This window comes from Thermothielavioides terrestris, chromosome 2 (genome assembly GCF_000226115.1).
Source record: "Thermothielavioides terrestris NRRL 8126 chromosome 2, complete sequence".
In the NCBI taxonomy this organism is placed as follows: Eukaryota; Fungi; Ascomycota; class Sordariomycetes; order Sordariales; family Chaetomiaceae; genus Thermothielavioides; species Thermothielavioides terrestris.
In genome coordinates, this window is record NC_016458.1 from 3,658,391 (window position 1) to 3,676,625 (window position 18,235).

The 18,235-nt window shown below is 58.2% G+C and overlaps 5 protein-coding genes across 5 annotated transcripts; 1 reads left to right on the forward strand and 4 right to left on the reverse strand.

The window, feature by feature from the left end:
- Window positions 1–55: 55 nt before the first annotated feature.
- Window positions 56–2,973, forward strand: THITE_152693 (glycoside hydrolase family 13 protein; the record flags this gene model as incomplete). The annotated part of the gene is made up of 14 exons (XM_003652098.1): window positions 56–354; window positions 422–530; window positions 601–690; window positions 764–822; window positions 886–912; window positions 997–1,026; window positions 1,111–1,155; window positions 1,231–1,392; window positions 1,455–1,617; window positions 1,790–1,817; window positions 1,873–2,394; window positions 2,514–2,568; window positions 2,640–2,859; window positions 2,911–2,973. 14 exons carry the CDS (start codon window positions 56–58, stop codon window positions 2,971–2,973), a joined length of 1,872 nt encoding a protein of 623 aa, XP_003652146.1.
- THITE_2170113 (uncharacterized protein) lies at window positions 2,946–4,082 on the reverse strand. The gene is made up of 2 exons (XM_003652099.1): window positions 3,466–4,082; window positions 2,946–3,360 (listed from the first exon to the last, which is right to left on the reverse strand). The coding sequence occupies exons 1-2, from the start codon at window positions 3,853–3,855 to the stop codon at window positions 3,085–3,087; spliced, it is 666 nt and encodes a 221-aa protein (XP_003652147.1). The 5' UTR covers window positions 3,856–4,082; the 3' UTR covers window positions 2,946–3,084.
- Window positions 4,083–4,884: 802 nt separating this feature from the next.
- Window positions 4,885–9,141, reverse strand: THITE_119388 (uncharacterized protein; the record flags this gene model as incomplete). The annotated part of the gene is made up of 3 exons (XM_003652100.1): window positions 4,885–8,472; window positions 8,531–8,995; window positions 9,124–9,141. 3 exons carry the CDS (start codon window positions 9,139–9,141, stop codon window positions 4,885–4,887), a joined length of 4,071 nt encoding a protein of 1,356 aa, XP_003652148.1.
- Window positions 9,142–10,003: 862 nt separating this feature from the next.
- On the reverse strand, window positions 10,004–13,355 carry THITE_2113283 (uncharacterized protein). The gene is made up of 4 exons (XM_003652101.1): window positions 13,060–13,355; window positions 12,598–12,981; window positions 10,927–12,534; window positions 10,004–10,851 (listed from the first exon to the last, which is right to left on the reverse strand). The coding sequence occupies exons 1-4, from the start codon at window positions 13,156–13,158 to the stop codon at window positions 10,540–10,542; spliced, it is 2,403 nt and encodes an 800-aa protein (XP_003652149.1). The 5' UTR covers window positions 13,159–13,355; the 3' UTR covers window positions 10,004–10,539.
- A 1,192-nt stretch (window positions 13,356–14,547) lies between these two features.
- THITE_2113289 (uncharacterized protein) lies at window positions 14,548–17,302 on the reverse strand. Its single transcript, XM_003652102.1, has 8 exons — window positions 16,776–17,302; window positions 16,540–16,694; window positions 16,396–16,480; window positions 15,802–16,301; window positions 15,496–15,735; window positions 15,392–15,434; window positions 15,231–15,331; window positions 14,548–15,174 (listed from the first exon to the last, which is right to left on the reverse strand). The coding sequence occupies exons 1-8, from the start codon at window positions 16,961–16,963 to the stop codon at window positions 15,032–15,034; spliced, it is 1,455 nt and encodes a 484-aa protein (XP_003652150.1). The 5' UTR covers window positions 16,964–17,302; the 3' UTR covers window positions 14,548–15,031.
- Between the last annotated feature and the right edge of the window lie 933 nt (window positions 17,303–18,235).

Below are 18,235 nucleotides of genomic sequence, written 5' to 3' on the forward strand. Positions count from 1 at the left end.
GTATACGCGGCCACCACGAACTCTATCACCTCGTTAATCTGCTAACTCGCCCGTGATGCGCACTCTTCACCGAGCCCTTCTTGTCCTGGCCGGAGCTGTCCTGGAAGCTTCGCAGGGTGCTGCCGGGCTCTCGGCTGCCGAGTGGCGGAGCCAGTCCATCTACCAGGTTGTCACCGACAGGTTCGCCCGGACCGACCTGTCGACCACGGCGTCTTGCAACACGGCAGACCAAGTCTACTGCGGAGGGACATGGCAGGGGCTCATCTCCAAGCTGGACTACATCCAGGGCATGGGTTTCACCGCCGTATGGATCTCACCAGTGGTCAAGCAGGTGGAAGGCAATTCCCAAGATGGGTGAGCTCTCCGCCGCGTGAACCGTCCCGGCCTGCCCGAGCTCCCGCTGACGAGTGAGTCATGGAAGGTCGGCCTATCACGGATACTGGGCGCAGGATATCTGGGCCTTGAATCCAGCTTTTGGGACCGAGGCGGATCTCGCTGCGCTCGCTGCGGCACTGCATGCCCGAGGCATGGTGAGAACTCAAGCTTGGTGCTTCCGAGCCACGACCAATGCTTTGCTGATGGGTGGTGCTCTGCTCCCAGTATCTCATGGTTGACATCGTCACCAACCATATGGCATACATGGGTTGTGGCACCTGTGTAAACTACAGCCTGTTCAATCCCTTTTCATCGGTGCGGATCGTGTCCTCCCTCGCCGGCAACCCACTTCCGGGGCTCAAGGGGCCAAACCGCTAAGTCACTGCAGTCATCGTACTTCCACCCATATTGCGCCATCGACTACAGCAACCAGACGTCGGTCGAGGTGTGCGTACTCCCCTCCCTGATGAGTGAGGGGCGATGATATTAGCAGCTGACATGATGCTGCAGTTGCTGGCAAGGGGATAACATTGTCAGGTATTCTTCGGAGGAACCCCGAGTCCTACTTCCCTCTCCACTCGGCTTAAGTTACCGTAGAAGATCCAACTAACAGGCATCCAGTCTGCCTGATCTGCGCACCGAGGAGCAAGTGTTCCCCAAGCCCCCTTGGGCCCCCCGTGGCATGAAGACACCGGCCTACTAACTAGGCAAGCAATGCAGTGACACCGTGCGCAGCATCTGGAACCGCTGGGTTAGCCAGCTCGTGTCCAACTACTCCATGTAAGATTGAATATCCATCCGTTGCCCGCCGAATACTACGCGATGCGAACCCGTGTTGACATGCTGGGCACATAGCGACGGCTTCCGAGTCGACAGCGCAAAGCACGTCGAGACGTCCTTTTGGCAAGGCTTCTCGACAGCGGCGGGCGTGTACCTGCTGGGCGAGGTCTTTGACGGGGACCCGTCGTACGTGGCGCCTTACCAGAACTACCTCAACGGGGTTCTGGACTATCCCAGGTACGAACGAACCTTACCCTGGCTTGTCTTTCTCACCTGCAATGCTGACTCCCCGGCTCAAGCTACTACTGGATCCTCCGGGCTTTCCAGTCATCCAGCGGCAGCATCAGCGACCTCGTCTCCGGGCTCAACACGCTCCATGGCGTTGCTCTGGACCTTAGTCTATATGGGTCCTTCCTCGAAAACCACGATGTGGCGCGGTTTGCGTCATTCACGCAAGACATGGTGAGTGCGCAGCACGGAGCTTCAAGCGTGTCCATTGTCTCAACAAGTGGCTAACCAGATACTTTGTACGGCCGAGAAGTCCCTAGCGAAGAATGTGGGTGGTGCATAAGAGCCCGTTGGAGATCTGTCCTTACTAATAATCTTGCCCGGATGGGAACGGCTGGAGTTGTAGGCCATCGCATTCACAATGTTGAAAGACGGTCAGTGTCCCGCAACCGTGACGGCCATGGGTGCCCTTATTCTGACAAGGGGCAGGCATCCCCATCATATACCAGGGACAAGAGCAACATTACTCTGGCGGAACGACGCCCAACAACCGCGAGGCCCTCTGGCTCTCGGGCTACTCGACTAGCTCCGAGCTTTACAAGTGGATTGCCGCCTTAAACCAGATCCGGGCCCGAGCAATTGCTCAAGATGGCGGCTATCTCTCCTACAGCAGCCAACCCATCTACTCGGACAGCCACACCATTGCCATGCGCAAAGGCACCTCGGGATACCAGATCGTGGGCGTGTTCACCAATGTCGGGGCTTCGTCGTCGGTCACGGTCACCCTAACCTCTTCCGCGACGGGCTTCGGGGCGAACCAAGCACTCATCGACGTGATGAGCTGCACCGCCTACACCACAGATTCGACGGGAGCCCTCACTGTAACCCTGAACGACGGCCTGCCCAAGGTGCTTTATCCGACTGCGCGGCTCTCGGGCAGCGGTATCTGCGCAGGGATGACCAGCACAGCGCTGCCGACGTCAAGCTCGACTGCAGCATCAGCCACGACGAGTAAGTTCAGGCCCTGGCGTGGTTGGCCCAAGAGTGATATTGTGTGTCGGCCACTTTGACGCCAACAGTTGGTAACGGAAATGGCCTTCTAGCTGCCTCAGCCTGCTCCTTGTCGGCAGTGAACATCACCTTCAATGAGCTCGTCACCACGGCGTGGGGGGACACAATCAAGCTGTAAGTGTTAGGAAAGATTGGACATGCTGCACCCCCTGTGGCTCAAGGGCTAACGGAGGCGATTGTGGCAGGGCCGGCAACATATCCGCTCTCGGCAGCTGGAGCCCAAGCAGTGCCTTGACACTGAGCGCATCGCAGTATTCACAAAGCAACCCGCTCTGGTCCGTCACAACCGTGCTCGCTCCCGGAACGGTGATCGAGTACAAGTTTATCAAGGTCAGCGCCTCCGGGACAGTAACATGGGAGTCGGACCCGAACCGCGTCTACACTGTGCCCTGCGCAACTGCGACGGTCAGTAGCACTTGGCGATGATGGCCAAAAGGGGGGGCCAACGTGGCCTAGGACAATGCACGAGTGGGCCGGTGCGCGACAAGTTTGAGCACTCATGCCCATTTCACCACGTAAAACCTGCTAGTAGTGTATGTAATCGAAGAGAAGAGCAAAAAATCCATCGCATACTCTGGCTCAAATCAACACGGCCGGGCGGGACCAGCCCTCTGCGCGTGAACTATCTATCTAGAGGTTGAAGGCCGTCTTGGCCCGGTTCCAGTAGGCGAGCCGCTCCGAGAGCGTCCCGTCGACGCCGAGGCAGTTGCTGTTGTAGGCGATCCAGCCGGCGTCGGTGCCCGTCTTGAGCGAGCTGCGCACGTCGGCGGTGCACTTGGTGGTCAGGAACCACGCGGCCGAGCCGAAGTTGTATTCGTCCGGCGTGACCAGCGCGAGCACGTCGTTGGGCGACTTGCCCGCCACCTTGGCCGCGCCGAACAGGTCGGTGGCGTACTCGGACACGAACTGGGCGATGTTAGTCAGGCATTCCCACCGCGAGGCAGGGAAACTTTGGGGAGGGGGGTAGAAAGGGGGGGATGAGGGGAAAGGGCTGCTGGATGAGAGACTTACATTCGGCATCATCATGTTTGCCGTGCCCTGGCCTGGCCTGCCGGGGCTGACGTTGTGCTTGAACTTCATGTCGACGCTCTCGAGGCCCATCAGGGCAACGGTGGCGGCACACTCGGCCGTGCTCAAGCTCTCGCACGCCTTGGCGATGAATGGCGCAGCCTGGTCGGCCGTCCGGCACTCGTCGGGGAACTGAGCGCCGGCACACGAGCCGGACGACGGCATAATGGCCCTGACGGCCGCAGCCATGTCGAAGGTGCTTCCGGCTCCGGCTGCCGCCGCGGTCGTGGTCGCAGCGGGAGCGGCAGCAGTGGTCGTTGCTTGCCGGGACCCCTTGGGGCACGCAGCGGCCAGCCCGCTGAGGAGGAGAACCGAGAGATACTGGGTCCGCATTGTTTTCTACCTCGGAGGCTTGGATATTGCTCGTTCTCCCGTGAGTGAATGATGTTGATGTATGGCCGAGGTCAACTCGAAGAAATCTGGGTATCCTTGGTACCTAGAGCGCGCGTGTGGTGGAAAGGAACGAGAGGGCGGCTGCTTCAACCGGGAAACGCCTCTGATGATTTAAATAAAACACAATCAAAAAAGGTCGATGAAGAACGAGAACATGTCACAGCGCGGGAACACAAAGAAGTAGCACAAGCAGTTTGAGGAGAATGTACATATATATACCAGTATGCACCGATTACTGCCTGCCAGCAATTACAAAGGACCCGCGCGGCAGATTCCAACCGTACCCCTGACCTGGACAAGGTGGCAAACGGCTCCCTCCAGGCCATTCTTTTCACCCCTTGTGCCTCGTTGGTTGGTTTCCTTCTTTGAGGAGATCCCGTGGAACACAACCCAGCAAGCTGGTGAAAGCGTTTCGAAACGCGCCCCCTGCAGTGAGGTTGTTCTGGGGTCCAGGAAAGGCGCTCGCTGACTGGCTCCAACTATGTTGGCCCCTGGGGTGCATCTTGCCGCTGGCCACTCAGCGGGCCGAAACGGCGGCCCACTGGCGCAGGCTGCGGCAAAACGCAGGGCACAGCATGCAAACAACATGCCCAATGGATCAGATCAGTGATCAGCATCACAAGCCGAGCCAGAGGCACAGCCAAAAAGAACCTCCAGCTCCTCCAGCGTGCACCCCGTGATCTCGAGCACCCAGAACCAACCTCCACTACAGCTTGCTGCACATTGAATCCATGATGGAGCGGCATGGCAGTGCCACGCACAACGTCAAAGATGCACGTGTGGATTAGAACAGGTAGGTAACTAACGTACAATGATTAGTTGTATGTACTGCACAATGTTAGATGTTAAAAGAGCTCCATAAACAGACATCACTCCTTGCCTTTATGCACGGCCCCACGAGGAAAACTGCGGGTCAGCGGCAAATAGACAACCAAGTTATGCTTCTTTTCGCAGACTGACACAACGCCATCAAGCGGCTGGGAACCGCGGGTCATACTCCTCGTAGTATGCCGAATCAGCGCCCCGGTCAGTTGGCCAAGACCCGGCCGCCGGTCTGGCCTGAACCGCTTCTCGGGGCAGACTCGATCGAGAAACAGGAGCGTAGCCAGGCTCGGCAGCAGCACCGGAAACAATGTCGCGGTGCACCCTCCTCTCGTCGTAAACGTAGCGTGCATCTGGGAGGCGCCGTACCGGCCGCCGGATGTAGTATTCCCCGTGCTCGTCGATGACCTGGACGATCTCATACGCTTCGATAGGCGGACGCGGCGGCATGCGCATATCCTCGTGATGCCGGTAGTACTCAGTCTCTGCCGTTACTGTGCCGTGGCTGCGACTGTTTGCCCGTGGATCCGGCAGGCCGAACCGCCGTTCTTCAGAGCGTAGAAGGTGTGGTTCGCTGAACTCGGCATGATGAGTTCGCCCGGGGCTGTACGCTTCGTGCCGGACGCCCCCTGGGGCCGGTCCGGAATAGTAGGTCACGTCTACTTGCCGCCCAGACGAATTGCTGCCTTCGACTCTCAGCCAATCCGCCCGATACTGGGGCTGTCGACCAGGAGACCTAGCCCGGCCTGCTCTGTCACCAAGTTGAGCGTACGATTCGGTGTCGTATTGTGCCGCAGAGACGTGCCGGTAAGTTGGCAACTCGGCGCTTGATCGCCCCTGCTGGACCTGAAACTGGGGTAACCGCCGTTGCTCGAGGCGCGACTCCAACGCTGCCATGATATTGGACCCCTGGTCCGCGTTCACAGGGGGCACTTGTTCTCTTGGCTCAAGCCGCTGAGATGACTCACTGTTCGGCTGCTCTGAAGCCTGATCCAGAGAGGGGCCCACCGTTCCCGGCCGTTCCGGGTTGGAACCAGGCAAACGCACGGCCGTAGTCACTCCCGGATACGCTGTGCGCATGGCACGCGCATCCTGCCCTTCGCGCAGTCTGCTCTCATCAACCGTCGTGGACTCTCCTCGGCCGAACACTCGGTCGCCCCGGCCACCCGTGTCTTCGAGGCTTCCCCAATTATCATTGCCGGTCGCCTTTGCATGATCTCCGCAGCCGTCCTGACCATGAACTGGTCTCGACTGTCGCGACGAATGTCCGCCCTTCTCGTTGCCAGCCGAAGAATGGCCATTGTCCGACATCGCCCCGGGTGTCGCAATGAGGGAAGATTGTGCCGAGCTACGATGATCGACACCCATGGATTTTGAGACAGTGGAGGACTCGTCCTTGTTCGCCGATGAAGTGGGATTCCCATTGCTTGTGCTCGACGCGTCGCGGGCAGTGGCCGGCATGGACTGGCAGCCTTCGGCGGCGCTCCGTGGAGGCTCAAGGGCTTGTTGTTGCTCTGGAAGCTCCTTTGCCGTCGTAGAAACGGGTCGCGGTGTAAAGGCTGACGGAATAGCTGCTGCTAGCAGTGCCCTTTGGGCCTTGCTGATAGAAGAAGCGAGATGGGACAGCACCGTGAGGTCAGGGAGCAGCACCATGTCCAGCACCCAGTCCAGCGGCGCAGGCGTCGTCTGCGCTGGTTCAACGTGCTTGGACTGGAAGTGATTCGCCAGCTGCGGCAGGGAAAAGCGTTTCCGATCCTGCTCTACCGTATTTGCATTACCGAGCCCTAGATGGCAGGCCTTGCAAACGAGTCCGTTGACGTTGCGGACGGGCCGCATCTCCTTGTTGTTGGACAGACCATCAATGAACATAGTCAGCGGCGGCGTTTCGTAGAACCTCGACCTGAATCTCTTGACCAAATGGTGGATAGTCACGAAAACCCTCACGCTTCCGGGGAGATCCTTGATATCGCCCAGCGCCCGCCAGACCTCGCGGGAGTTGCGGGCAATGTCCTCTACCTTGGTTTGATAGGGATCGGGGAAAGCCGAGGGCTGGGACGGAGCGTACGAGTCACCAGTACTACCTGGTTGGTAAGTCCCATATTGATGATTGTAGTGTCCACCTGGAGGGGGGATAAAACTCTGCGCCGGCTCAGCAGTTGCTCCGGGATATGGCATGACCGGAGGCTGATAAGGAGGGTAGGCGGTCGGCGGCGGCGGCGGGTACGATGGCTGTTGATCGTAGCCGGGCTGCGGTGGGAAGTGGGGGGCAATTGGGGACGGTTGGTAAGGTTGCGGCGGATGGGGTGGTTGTTGATAGTAGTCATTGTTTGTCTGCGTAGCGTATCCATACCCCATCGCAGGTGGGTAGGCGGCCGGCGGCGCAGGCATTGTCCCTTGTTGGGGCGGGTAGTTGTAACCTGCGAACGGAGGCGCACCTCCGTTGACGGCATATCCGCTCCGGGCATGCGGGTTGAACGTGGCCTTGGGAGGCCGCGCTGTGGCGCTGAAGGGAGGGCGCGCCGGCCACTCAGCTCTCCAGTGGACGACAATGCTTCCCAAGCTGAGAGCATTGGTATGTTTTGCTGCGTAATGCTGGATGACCCCCTCGAATCCGAACTGCTTGAAGTTCCCCACGCAGCCACTGCAATAAAAGAGTTCCTTGCGAAAAGGCTCGGTGTGGGGTTTGATCTTGGTGTCAAATATCCACTTCATGTTCTCCAGAGTCAGTTTTTGGGTGAACGGCCCTTCCGGGGGGTCCGTGGTAGGCTTCCTGCCGGCTGCCCTCGCCGCAGCGGCCTCCTTTGCGACTTCGGCGTAAAACCGAGCACGAACCTGGAGCAGAGCATCGACGGCGAAGCGGGAACAGTTCTCTCTTGTGACCTTCTTGCCCTTACCCCAGCTGTCTCGGATTACGTCGTCCGCAAACCCAGCGATTTTAGCGCGCAACGGAGCCTGCGCCTCCTCCCAAGCCTTATCAATGCGGTCTCGAGCCTCCATCGTGGTAGCCAGAGTTACCTCGAGACGCCGTTGTTCCCGGCGGTCCTGTTTTGGCTCGGATTTGGCTGCGAGCTCGCCGTCCCGGAGCTTCTCGGCATCTGCTCGCTGCGCCAACAACCTAGGTTTGAGCCGTTCCCAGGCGTCGTCGTCGAACCGGGCAACGATCTGTGTGGCGGCTTGAAAAGAAGGGATGTGGCGAAGGACGTCTGCTGTCAAGGGCGGGTCCAACAGCAGAGCCCGTCGCTCGATTTCCGCTCGCCTGGCAGCTTTCAGCTCCACAATCTCTTCGGCAGTCCGCTCGTGGCGCCCGAGGGGTAGTGACTGGCGCAGGCTGGGCGGAGGAAGGGATCCATCGGTCGTTAACTTTTGGGGCTGAGGGAGGGGGACCTTTCTCGCATATCCGGGATACAGCTGCGAACACATCTTCGCAGTACCTCCCGATAGTTCCCACTTCTCCCACTTTGATGCATCGTGCTGCAGGGCGCTGCCTCGGCCGTCCAGACCCTTTAGCCACTCACCCACTGTCCCTTGGCCCATGTCCCTGACCTGGGCAAACTCCTCCTCGAGAGCTTTGACGTCTGAGGAAGAAAACCATTTGGTAACGGGGGAGCTGGGCGGGAGCTGACCTTGCTCAAGCGTAGTAGCCGAAAAAACATCGAGATCCTGAGTGATGAAGACGAAGGGTAGGGCGGGGATAACAGCGGATGGCAGGGAAGAAGATATGAGTAAATCGATGTCCTATAGATAGGATCAGACGGCCGCGCCTAACTCCTCGGCCCTCGAGAATTTTACGCACCTTGATGGACGACTTTAGAAGACAGGACCCGCACAGGCGGCTGCCGAATGTCCAGATGGCGGTGACCCCCTCTGGACCGGGGCCGGGATGGCGGGGGTCCGGGCGGCCGGATCTCTCCCGAGCGTCCAGCTTGCCACACGCCTGACACCTCGGGGAGCATGCGAGGCGCCACATGTCGAGCTCGGTCTTTGACCGGAGCGGGGCGGGCATATGAGACCAAAACAACCGCCTCGAAGCCTGCCAGATGGCATTGGGCTCCATGGGCTCTAGGACGCCCCGGGTTGCAGAGCCGGGAACATCTCTTGGTGACGACGAGGCGGGATCAAGATAAAGATTGAACAACTTGTTGACAGCCAACAGCTTGCCCAACGATTTGGGCGGACAGAAAGTGAAGATATGGTGCCAGATCTCAGGAGGCAAGAGAGACCTGTCCAGGCTCGGCGAGCTGCCGGCTGCCGTCCATGGCTGGGCACTGTGGTCCCTGGCCAACCTGGTCTTCTTGAGAGGCGTTTGGGAACCTGCCGCCCCGGGAAGGCCGGCTTCCGCGTCAGGATCGCGCAGCCTCCGCTTCATTCCAAGGATGGACGAGCCACTTGCGGCTCGAGATCCATTGAGTGGTGCATCAGGTGTCGTGTGCTCGTCGTCCAGGGCCATGCGCGATGCCTCAGGTCCCGCAGCAAGGTCAGCGACGTCAGCCGGCATATCTCCATCCGCCACGCGGCTCAAACCGGGGATTTGAGCCATCACACAGAGAAGGCGACAGCAATGAACGAGAGAACCGGGGAGAAGAAAACGTCAGCAGGAAGGGCTGCTGCACCAGCGGACTGAACAGAGCAGCAGCTGGTGCCTCGGGAGGAGGGGGACTGGACAACACTTGTCAAGGGAAAAGTAGGTAGTGAAGGTAGGGAAGAGCGTGCAATGGACAACGGCCGGAGATGCAACCGTTGTCCGCCAAGGAGTTCCTATCCTTGGGTATCGTGTTGGAGCCGACAAGAGCCTAGGATAACCTGGTCTCTAGCATCCAACGTATGCCAAAACGTGAGAAGGAAGTTCTACCAGTCAGCTGCGCGCCCAAGAAGTCGCAGCATCTTGAGATGCGGCGTTGCCTGTGGCCGTGCTGGACGAACAGATCCTTCAGTTGCAAGGTTCGCGGGACACAAAGGTGAGCAAGCACTCCAAGCCCAAGGAGCCTTCTGGCGCGACGGTAGGCAAGCCAGTATTGGCGTGGGATCGCGCGGAGACCAACGTCGAGTGGGAAAGCTAGAGACGGTAAGAGCGTGTTTCGTTTTTGTCGTAGAGGATTGCAGTGAAAGTGTCGAATCGAGTTGTCGACTGGCAATTTTTCTGAATGGTTCGTCCGGTGACACGCGTTTCTTCTGCATTTGATCGCGGAAGCCACCAGCAGCAGCGAAGGGCTTGCAGGGGTGTCATCAACTACCTACCTTATTACTAATTAGGCTAAGATCCACTCGGCGCCTCCCGCATTGTGCACTTGCAAGTGCAACTGACCAACTCCGTCTGCGTCGAGTCGCAAGTGCATAGCGGAAACCGATGCTACGCATGCAATGCACAGAAGTGCACGTCCTGTAATGCATGCATCGCAGCTGTTGGGTAACGGAGGATTGGATTGGCTGCTATGTACGTGAATATTTTATCGAGGGGAGGAGGCATAACCACCACTCCATCTCGTTCCAGCGCATCGCCGCGGACAGACGCAACGATTCCCTTGCCCTGCCCTGCCCTGCTTGGGCCCTCTCCTTTCTTCCTGTACTATGCAATGTTGGCTCCGCTGAAGCTCTCGAAACAAGGTTCTGTCTAACGGACATGCTCTGCGAAACCCAAAATCCCAAACTAAACTTTGTCAGTGTACATACATTGATCGGTGCCCAACCCGGCACGCAATCGTTGCCTCGAGTGACAGGCAATATGAAGTACAGCAATACAGTCGTGTGGAGGGCGCATCTTGGTTCCCGATGCATCATCCACATTGGCCAAGCGGCCATGCCGATCTAGACGACCTCGCCGATGATCTTGGCAGCCTCTCGGTATGTCTGGAGCAGCTTCTCGCACTTTTCGCGCTCCTTCTTGACCGCATCATCCTCGTAGAGAAGTTCCTCGAAGAGCGATTCCTTGTATAGCTCGCTGACGAGCCGGTTCTGCACCACGTCCTTGCAATGGTTGACCAGCAGGTGCATGATCGCCTTGGGTACCTGGTCTGCGATGCTCTCCCGCACAATGTTGAAGTAAGAGCTGATCAACGCCCGGATCAGCTCCGTCTCCATGGCCTCACGGTCCGTCAAGGCAGGTTCGCCATTGTTACCCTACGGGATCAGGTGGTTAGTCCCTCGTAGAGCTTCAGGGCTGGAAAACGAGCGGCGGGATGCCAGTCTACTTACCAAGTCGCCTCCCTTCGAGCCCTGGGTGAAATCCAAGGCCTCATCAGGCCGCAGAGACTGGATTGGGGACCGCAGAGCCTTCTCTTCCGGCCGCCGCATGCTCTGGCTGAATGTCGGCTCCACGGATTGGCTCACATGACGGCCAATGTTCGCGTTGGGCGGCGCGGCTCCGGGCGCCATGGCACCGTCCTTGCCGAAAAAGTAGTTGAGGAACGTATCCTTGGCATTGCCCAGAGCTTGTCCGTTAAATCGTGAAGGGGACGAGGAGCGGGCCCCATTGAGTGCCGCAGCGATGCCGCCGGCAGCCGTGTCATGGACGGCCGGCGAGAGGCTGCGCGAGCCCTTCCCGGGCGCCTTGCGCACTACGACGGTCTCCGTCTTCTCCGCCGCGGCGTTTTCCTCCCCCTCGTCGCCTGGGGTGTCCGTGCCGTTGGCACCGAGCTCCTTCATCCGCCTCCGCTCGCGCCGCTCCCGCTCCTCCTGGATCAAGCGCTTCCTTTCCCTCTCCTGCTTGTTGGTCACGACCTGGCTCATGGCAGCGGCAGCGCCGAGGAAATTGGGGTGGTTGGTGTTGATATAGGCTCGCTGGATGGCTATCAGAGACTCGACATACGCCGACGCGGGGCCAAGACGTTCCCGCAAAAGGTCAGAAACCACCTCGATGAGCTTGGCCTGCAACCTTGGAAACCGGGAGAGCTCAGTGGACCCGCAAGTGTGGCAGATCTTGATGAGCTCCTCGTAAACCAGCTCGACACAACGCTGGCTCGGCACCTCGAGAAGCTTGATCTGGGGCTTGACGAGCAAATCAAAAGCCATCTCGGGCACGAAGAGACTCGGGCGCGGACCGGTGGAGTTGCGGATCGCCGTCCGGATGTCGAGAGCCGACAGGTTCGAAGTGGGGTCAATCGACTCCAGCGAGCTCCCAAAGACCGAGTTGAAGATGTAGTAGATGCGAGCGCCGCCGCAGAGCTCTTTTGTCGAGATGTCTGTTGAAGTGCCGTCGATCGACGATATAAAGGACGTCGCAAAGCGCGTCATGAGTTGCAAGATAAGGGAGCCCCGGTGCTCCTTCCCGCTGAAGTGCATGTCGCCGTAGCTGGCGAGCTCCTGTTGGGTCTGCCCCATGAGAGTATTTAACCGGGCTTTGATGTCCGGGAGACGATCCCGGATGTGGGCCATCAGCGTGGTGTTGAGGGTCTTGGCGAGGAATTGCGTGCCACAGCGGGCAGCGATGTTCCTGTAGGCAGGATGATGTCTGAAAAACTCGGCCTCGGACTTCAGAGCCTCCTCCATCGGCTTGTTCCCCTGAATATCCTGCTGCGACCGGTTCACCACTCCGATCCAGCCGAGCTTCAACGGGTAAACGCGGCCTGACAGGATATCGAGTGCGTTGGTGCCGTGGTCCATCAAGTCGACTTTTGTGAGCACGCCAATGGTTCTTCGTCCCAGGGGATCGACATGGCGGGCGAGCTTCAGCGCCTCCGAGTTGACAATGTCGACATTTGCCGGCGATACAGCCAGAATGATGCTGTTCGGTTTGGCGATGTACTCGGATATTAGGTTTCGTGTCTGCTTCTCAATGTCTGTGGGTTGGTCTCCAATGGGCACCTGCAGCGCTCTGGTCAGTTCAGACAGAGCCAGGCACAACTAAGGCACACCGGGAGATCCGACCTTTGTCAGTCCCGGCAGGTCAACCAGGGTGAGGTTAAGGACGTGTGGCGAGAAGATTTTCAGGTTGATGGGCTGGCGATTGATACCCTTGTTGTTCCCAGCGACTCTGGCGGTCTCGTTCTCGATTTCCCGCTTGACATCGCTAAAGTCGTTGAATCGTCGGTTGGGGATGTGGTGAAACTCGGCCCACTCATTCCGGGCAGCCTGGGTGGGATTTCTATAGCCCACGTTGGCATTATCATCGCCTTCGTCATTGGGGACGTTGATGAGTTGGAGGATAAGGGGCCTCCGAGTGACAATGCCGCTGCCGCGGGGTAGGAAATCTCGGCCAACAATATTCTCGAGCACCGAAGACTTGCCCGCCGACTGGGACCCGACGACAACCTGCAAAGCGCAAACGAAACACCGTTAGTGCCGGGTAAACGCGGAAAGAGGATGGCAGCAGGGTGCGCCTGGCCGTACAATTTGCGGCAGATCTAGGGAGTCATTGCCGATGGTGTTGAACACAAGATCTTGGAGCTTGTTGACGGTCGCCAGCAAGTCATCGCCGAGTGCAGCCATGGCTGCGGCTGTGCAACGAGGAAGAGATGATCTAAAGCAACGTCGATCGGTGACGGGAAGGGGCAACGAGACGCGACGAGATGAGCCGACAGTGGGTGTCGCCGGGCGAATGTTCGGCCTCAAACAGCCTTTCTGGAGGTCGACGCGACAAGAAGCCAGGGGCGACGGCAGATGGCTGGCCGTAGGCTGGTCGTAGGCTGGTCGGATGTACGGAGTAGCCCTGAGAAAATGACGTTGACTGACAGGAGAGCAATTGTGGGCTGTCGGGTGGTTGACAAAGCTCTACACAGTAGGAGGCTTGACAGAACTGGATGGGCAGCGCATCGATCAAGTTCCAGGCCCTCAGACAAAGTTACACCACGAGACGGTCAAGCAGCGAAGTGAAAAGCGCGTCTCAGGCAGCCCCACCAAACCTGGAAGTGCGAGATGCGTTATGGCCTGAGGCGGCAGTTGGGTGATTGGAGAAGCTATTGTTTACCAGCACGGAGGTAAGGTAACTAGCATTACCGCTGCATGGACCTCAACTCACGTTAGTTAACTGCCAGGCGAGTTTTCCCGAGTTACCCCGTTGCGGCAGTGTAACCATGTCGGTAATGTTACCAGGTAGTTACCTACCTCGCTAGGTACCTTACAGTACCTCGCTCTGTACGGAACACACCATGGTGATACACAAATGCTTCTAGGTAGGTAAGGTAGTGGTACTGTATGTACGGTAGTCTCCGGCAGCACAGTGCGCAACTTGGGATTCCAACTTCCTTTCGAAGTCCGCGTTTCCCATTCACCAGCATCCACGGGGAGGCACGTCAAAGACAACCGGCAGTCAGGTGTCCTCGCATCTCGCGTTTCTCTGCTCCAGACAGCAGCGACGCCGTAGCCGAGACGGTACGGTACCAGTATAGGAGCCCAAGATGAGCACCTTTGGAAGCCCAGGGCCGTTGCCGTCAACGAAACCCGTTCCGTGAGTTCCCGGGTCGAGAGTGCCTGCTACGGCTCTCAGCTAACCATCTGTCTCCTGTTGAAGGCCACAGAGAGGCAGCTTTCCTCTAGACCACGACGGCAAGTGTGCTTGTCCATCCTTGCGGCGACTGAATGTTTCGCTCATGAGTGCTGCGCATTAGGGGAGTGCAAGAATGCCATGATGTCCTACCTGGACTGCATCAAGAAGGTCAAAGGGGTCAATGAAGACGAGTGCCGCATGCTGGCCAAGTCCTACCTTACATGCCGGATGGACCGGTACGTGGTATATTACCAGCCGCCACGCCCCTGTCTTCCATCCTCTCCGCGCGCCTCCCTCACTTCTTTCCACCAGCGGCCCCCCTTGCCCTCTTTGTTCCCGTTGTTTCTCTCCTTTTCCTTTGGCCGAGCACAAACTAACCGCTGAGCCTTCAGCAACCTCATGGCAAAGGACGATTTTAGAAATCTGGGCTTCAAGGAAGAGGCACCAGCCAAGCAGGCCGATGGCCGTGATGAGTCGGGTGTCAAAGGCGAGCTCCGGTGGTAATCCTGCCAGTACGCATACCCTCTGCCGGTTGCAGATGTCCGAGGTGGTATGGGTCTCGGGCGTCGCAAGTCTTACGGAGGATCGTGTTGCTCACTACACAGCCAGATCGGCTCTGGTATGCTGGCCGGGACTTCACTCTCTAACAGTTGTATCCCATGCAAGGATGCTGGTCCTCATCCAAGCTTCCTTCTTCCCCGCCAACCCGGCCACCAGCTGGATTGGGCGGTTTGTTATATCGCTAGCCACCAGCTTCTGCGCCAAGCAGGCCCTCTTCCAGCAGCACACAAGCGTAGACTCATTTTCGATTGCCCAACCGGCTGTCATGAAAGAGTCCTTATTTGGCAAACTTATATTTCCCGATCAGGTGTGTTCCTAAACCCGTTTAATCACGGCCATGCCGCGTACATACGATCGCAGGCGCCCGGGGTGGCCACTTCGAGCAGCATCCGACTGTGGGTTGCCATCCAAACCGAGCAGTTCCAACTGCTGCAATTTCCAGCTCCTCAGAACCCATACTGATGTTACCATTAGTATGGCGGCGTGCCGCGAACAAAGGGATTGCGTGTCTTACAGCATAAGAATGAGGCAATGTACATTGTTCCCGTGAACGCCTGGACATTGAGATATGGGTTCGCTCCCGAGGTTCTGAGACTTAGGCCGATTACTTCGGAACTGGTGGGCGTCAGCAAGTTCCCATGGGGCTGGAGAGCGGACAGTTGTTAAGGTACCCACAAGGTGGCAGGCAAAACCAACAAGAGCCAGTAGATTGATAATGCTGCGAACATGAGGTCAGCCGGCCATTGCCAGAGATGCTTCGGATATTGGGGGTCCTATACCGGAAGGCAACAACTGCAGCCCTACAACCTCGGCTCCAACAGGGGCAACACACGGCCAAATGATGCCGGCGAACGCGCCGAGAAGAGCGTACACGATGAGTCCCGCAAAATGAGACCCGGCGAAGATCCAGAGGAAGAAGGCAGCCATTCCGGCCACCAGAGTCCCGATGGCGGCAACGTTGATTCTTCCAAAGCGATCGCTGATGAGGCCGATGAGGGGTCTACCGAGGCCCTGAGATACTGGACACCACGGGGCGGGAGATCTTAGCACGAGCCCCAGAGCGGCGAGTTTTGCTTCGGACTTACAGTTGAACATGGCGGCTGCGAGTGAACCTTGGCTCGCCGTGAAGCCCATTGACTGAGCATAGTCGGTGATGGAGAAGACTACGATAACGTAGCTCAAGAGGCCGAAGAATCCCCAGCCGACAAACAGCCAAAACTCGAAGCGTTTGAAGAGACCCTTGTGGAACGGTACGTGGATGGCGCCGACCGCATGGTTCCGGTCACGCAGGGTCAAGCTGCACACCCCGTTCACTACAAAAGCTATGATGGCCAGGATGCGGAAGGCCCAGGCGAGACCCAGCTGAGAGATCATGGCATTCGTGGCGAGGGCGTAGGTGAGTCCCCCCAGGCCCGACCCACTGGTGGCCACAGCGTTGGCAAAAGACCGCCGCTTGGTAAACCATTGGGGGACCACGCCGACGGTGGCGGTGAAACAGAAGCCCAGCCCTACGCCGAAGCATACGCCTTGGCTGAGTAGCAGGTGCCAGATGTGCGTTGAGAATGAAGCTCCGATGAAAGACACGCTAGACGAGGGATGATTTGCGGGTCAGCACGCCGTGGTAGTAGAGGGCGCAGATGGGGGCCGTCTTAGGTCGCTCCGGTCGTTAAGACACTTACGCTTCTAACACAACACCGATTCGCAAGCTATGGGGTGTCCCAAACCGACCGATACACCACGTCGCGAGCGGGGACACCAGTAGAGCTGGCCGTTGAGACGGTTAGCGAGCAACTCCTGACCATTGTATCAGAGGTATGGCGTACCTATCGATATGGATAGGCCGCCAACGAAGGCAAAGCCAAGCGGGGAGGAACCGACAATGCTGCCAGACCGCAAGTAATAAGCTAGGAAGACGGCGTAGGACGAGTTCAGACCCCAGGTATGGGCATTAACCAGCAGCACAGAAAAGACGACGACCCTGGTCACCCATGTTAGAACGCGGGCAAAAGGGGGATGTCAGGCGGTGCTCATAGTGCACCAGTGAGTATGTTGGACTGACCAGCCATAGCCACCTTCCTTGAATTCGACTTCCCCCGGCGGATCGGTTTCAGCAGGGCTCTCGTCCGACCCCGAGGTCTTCTCACCGGCGAAACCGAGATCGCCACCCTTTAGATGTACCCCCTCGGTTGTCGTCGATTCAGGGGCTCGGGAACCGGGACCATCAGGGGCTGCTATGTGCGGAGGCATCGGCGAGACCTGGTAGAACCATCCGCGGGCAGGGGCAGCCAGGGACGGGAGAAGCTGGTGATTCAGGGCAATGACACCGCGAATGGAACTCGCTTCGAGGCAGCCCGTCAATCCGCTTTGGCAGAAGACAGCGACGAAGCAAAAGTCAACGCGGGTGACCAGTACACAGAAAGGAACCAACCCCACGCAACGTCGAGGAAGAGTCGCTGGAAGCGGGTTGATCTAATTCTTTGCTGCCATCCAAGGGTCCTCAGAAGCACAGCAACCTCGTCTCCTGTCCCTCGGGGATATTTTGCATGGTCCCGGCCTGTTCCCGGCCTGTTCCCGGCCCCCACACCCACCACCACTTCAGAAAGCCAGCCTGCCTCGAGCTGGGTTCGCAGGAGCCGCCGAAGCAGCACATCCGTACGCTATTCCGACATTAAGCGGGTACCTCGCGAAATGTAACAGCGCCATGGTGGGGCCTCACGCTCGGCGTGTTCGAACATCGACCGCAGGCTCGTCGCTGTCCCTCCACTCCCAGCCATGTGCGTAGCTCATACGGATAACCAGGAGAAGGCGCCCGAAGAACTTCGACACCAGTGCCTGCAACGCTCTGGTAAAATCTCTCCGCCGCGGTCCGCAGCCACTGATGAGACTTCGAATTTCATGCCATGCCCACTCCTGCCCAGCCGGCGCTTCGGGAATAACGGGCCTGTGAAGAAGCGGGCCTCGCCCCAAGGTGCAGGGGGGGCGCCGAGTGCGGGGAAGGGCAAATTCGGCGCCTGTGAGTGGTTTCGGCGGCAGCTTCTGGAAAAGTCTCAGGTGTTCCGAGAGGTGACGCTAACGTTAGTTGCAGTCGCTGAAAAGAGCTGCCTGAGCTGGCACAGCTTGTGGGTGGGGAGGCGACGGACTAGCGACAACTGCGTAGATTGGTAAACATTAGTGGAGGCCCTTGGGATTTGAAAGAAATTGTCTCTCATCGGCTTTTCAACTGCTGTGTGTTCGGGCGGTCCCGTGTGACATGCATGATCCTGTTCTCTCAGGCCCAAAATTCCCCAACTGTCCAGGGCATGTAACTACCAGGTAATGTTCATTAATTGGTATTTCGTACGGGGTGCCTAGTAGTACGGAATACAGTTACTGTAATCCGTAAGGCATGAGCAGCCCACGGGTGGCCACCTTACAGGTACCTACCTAAGGTACCTTAGGTCAGCAATCGAGGTGTACACGGTACAGATGCGGAATACATCCAACAATTTCACGTCAGATACATTGCGGAACGGCGTACGC

Excerpts from the sequence above, each read along its gene's own strand:
- THITE_2170113 (XM_003652099.1), bottom strand. The coding sequence starts at position 3,855 with ATGCGGACCCAGTATCTCTCGGTTCTCCTCCTCAGCGGGCTGGCCGCT. Across the intron at positions 3,361-3,465 it reads CAAACATGATGATGCCGAAT|TTCGTGTCCGAGTACGCCAC; the intron begins GTAAGTCTCTCA and ends AACATCGCCCAG.
- THITE_2113283 (XM_003652101.1), bottom strand. The coding sequence starts at position 13,158 with ATGGCTGCACTCGGCGATGACTTGCTGGCGACCGTCAACAAGCTCCAA. Across the intron at positions 12,982-13,059 it reads CCCTAGATCTGCCGCAAATT|GTTGTCGTCGGGTCCCAGTC; the intron begins GTACGGCCAGGC and ends TGCGCTTTGCAG. Across the intron at positions 10,852-10,926 it reads GCTCGAAGGGAGGCGACTTG|GGTAACAATGGCGAACCTGC; the intron begins GTAAGTAGACTG and ends CTGATCCCGTAG.
- THITE_2113289 (XM_003652102.1), bottom strand. The coding sequence starts at position 16,963 with ATGCCTCCGCACATAGCAGCCCCTGATGGTCCCGGTTCCCGAGCCCCT. Across the intron at positions 16,481-16,539 it reads CGGCCTATCCATATCGATAG|CTCTACTGGTGTCCCCGCTC; the intron begins GTACGCCATACC and ends CTCAACGGCCAG. Across the intron at positions 15,175-15,230 it reads CATTGCCTCATTCTTATGCT|TATGGGTTCTGAGGAGCTGG; the intron begins GTAAGACACGCA and ends TGGTAACATCAG.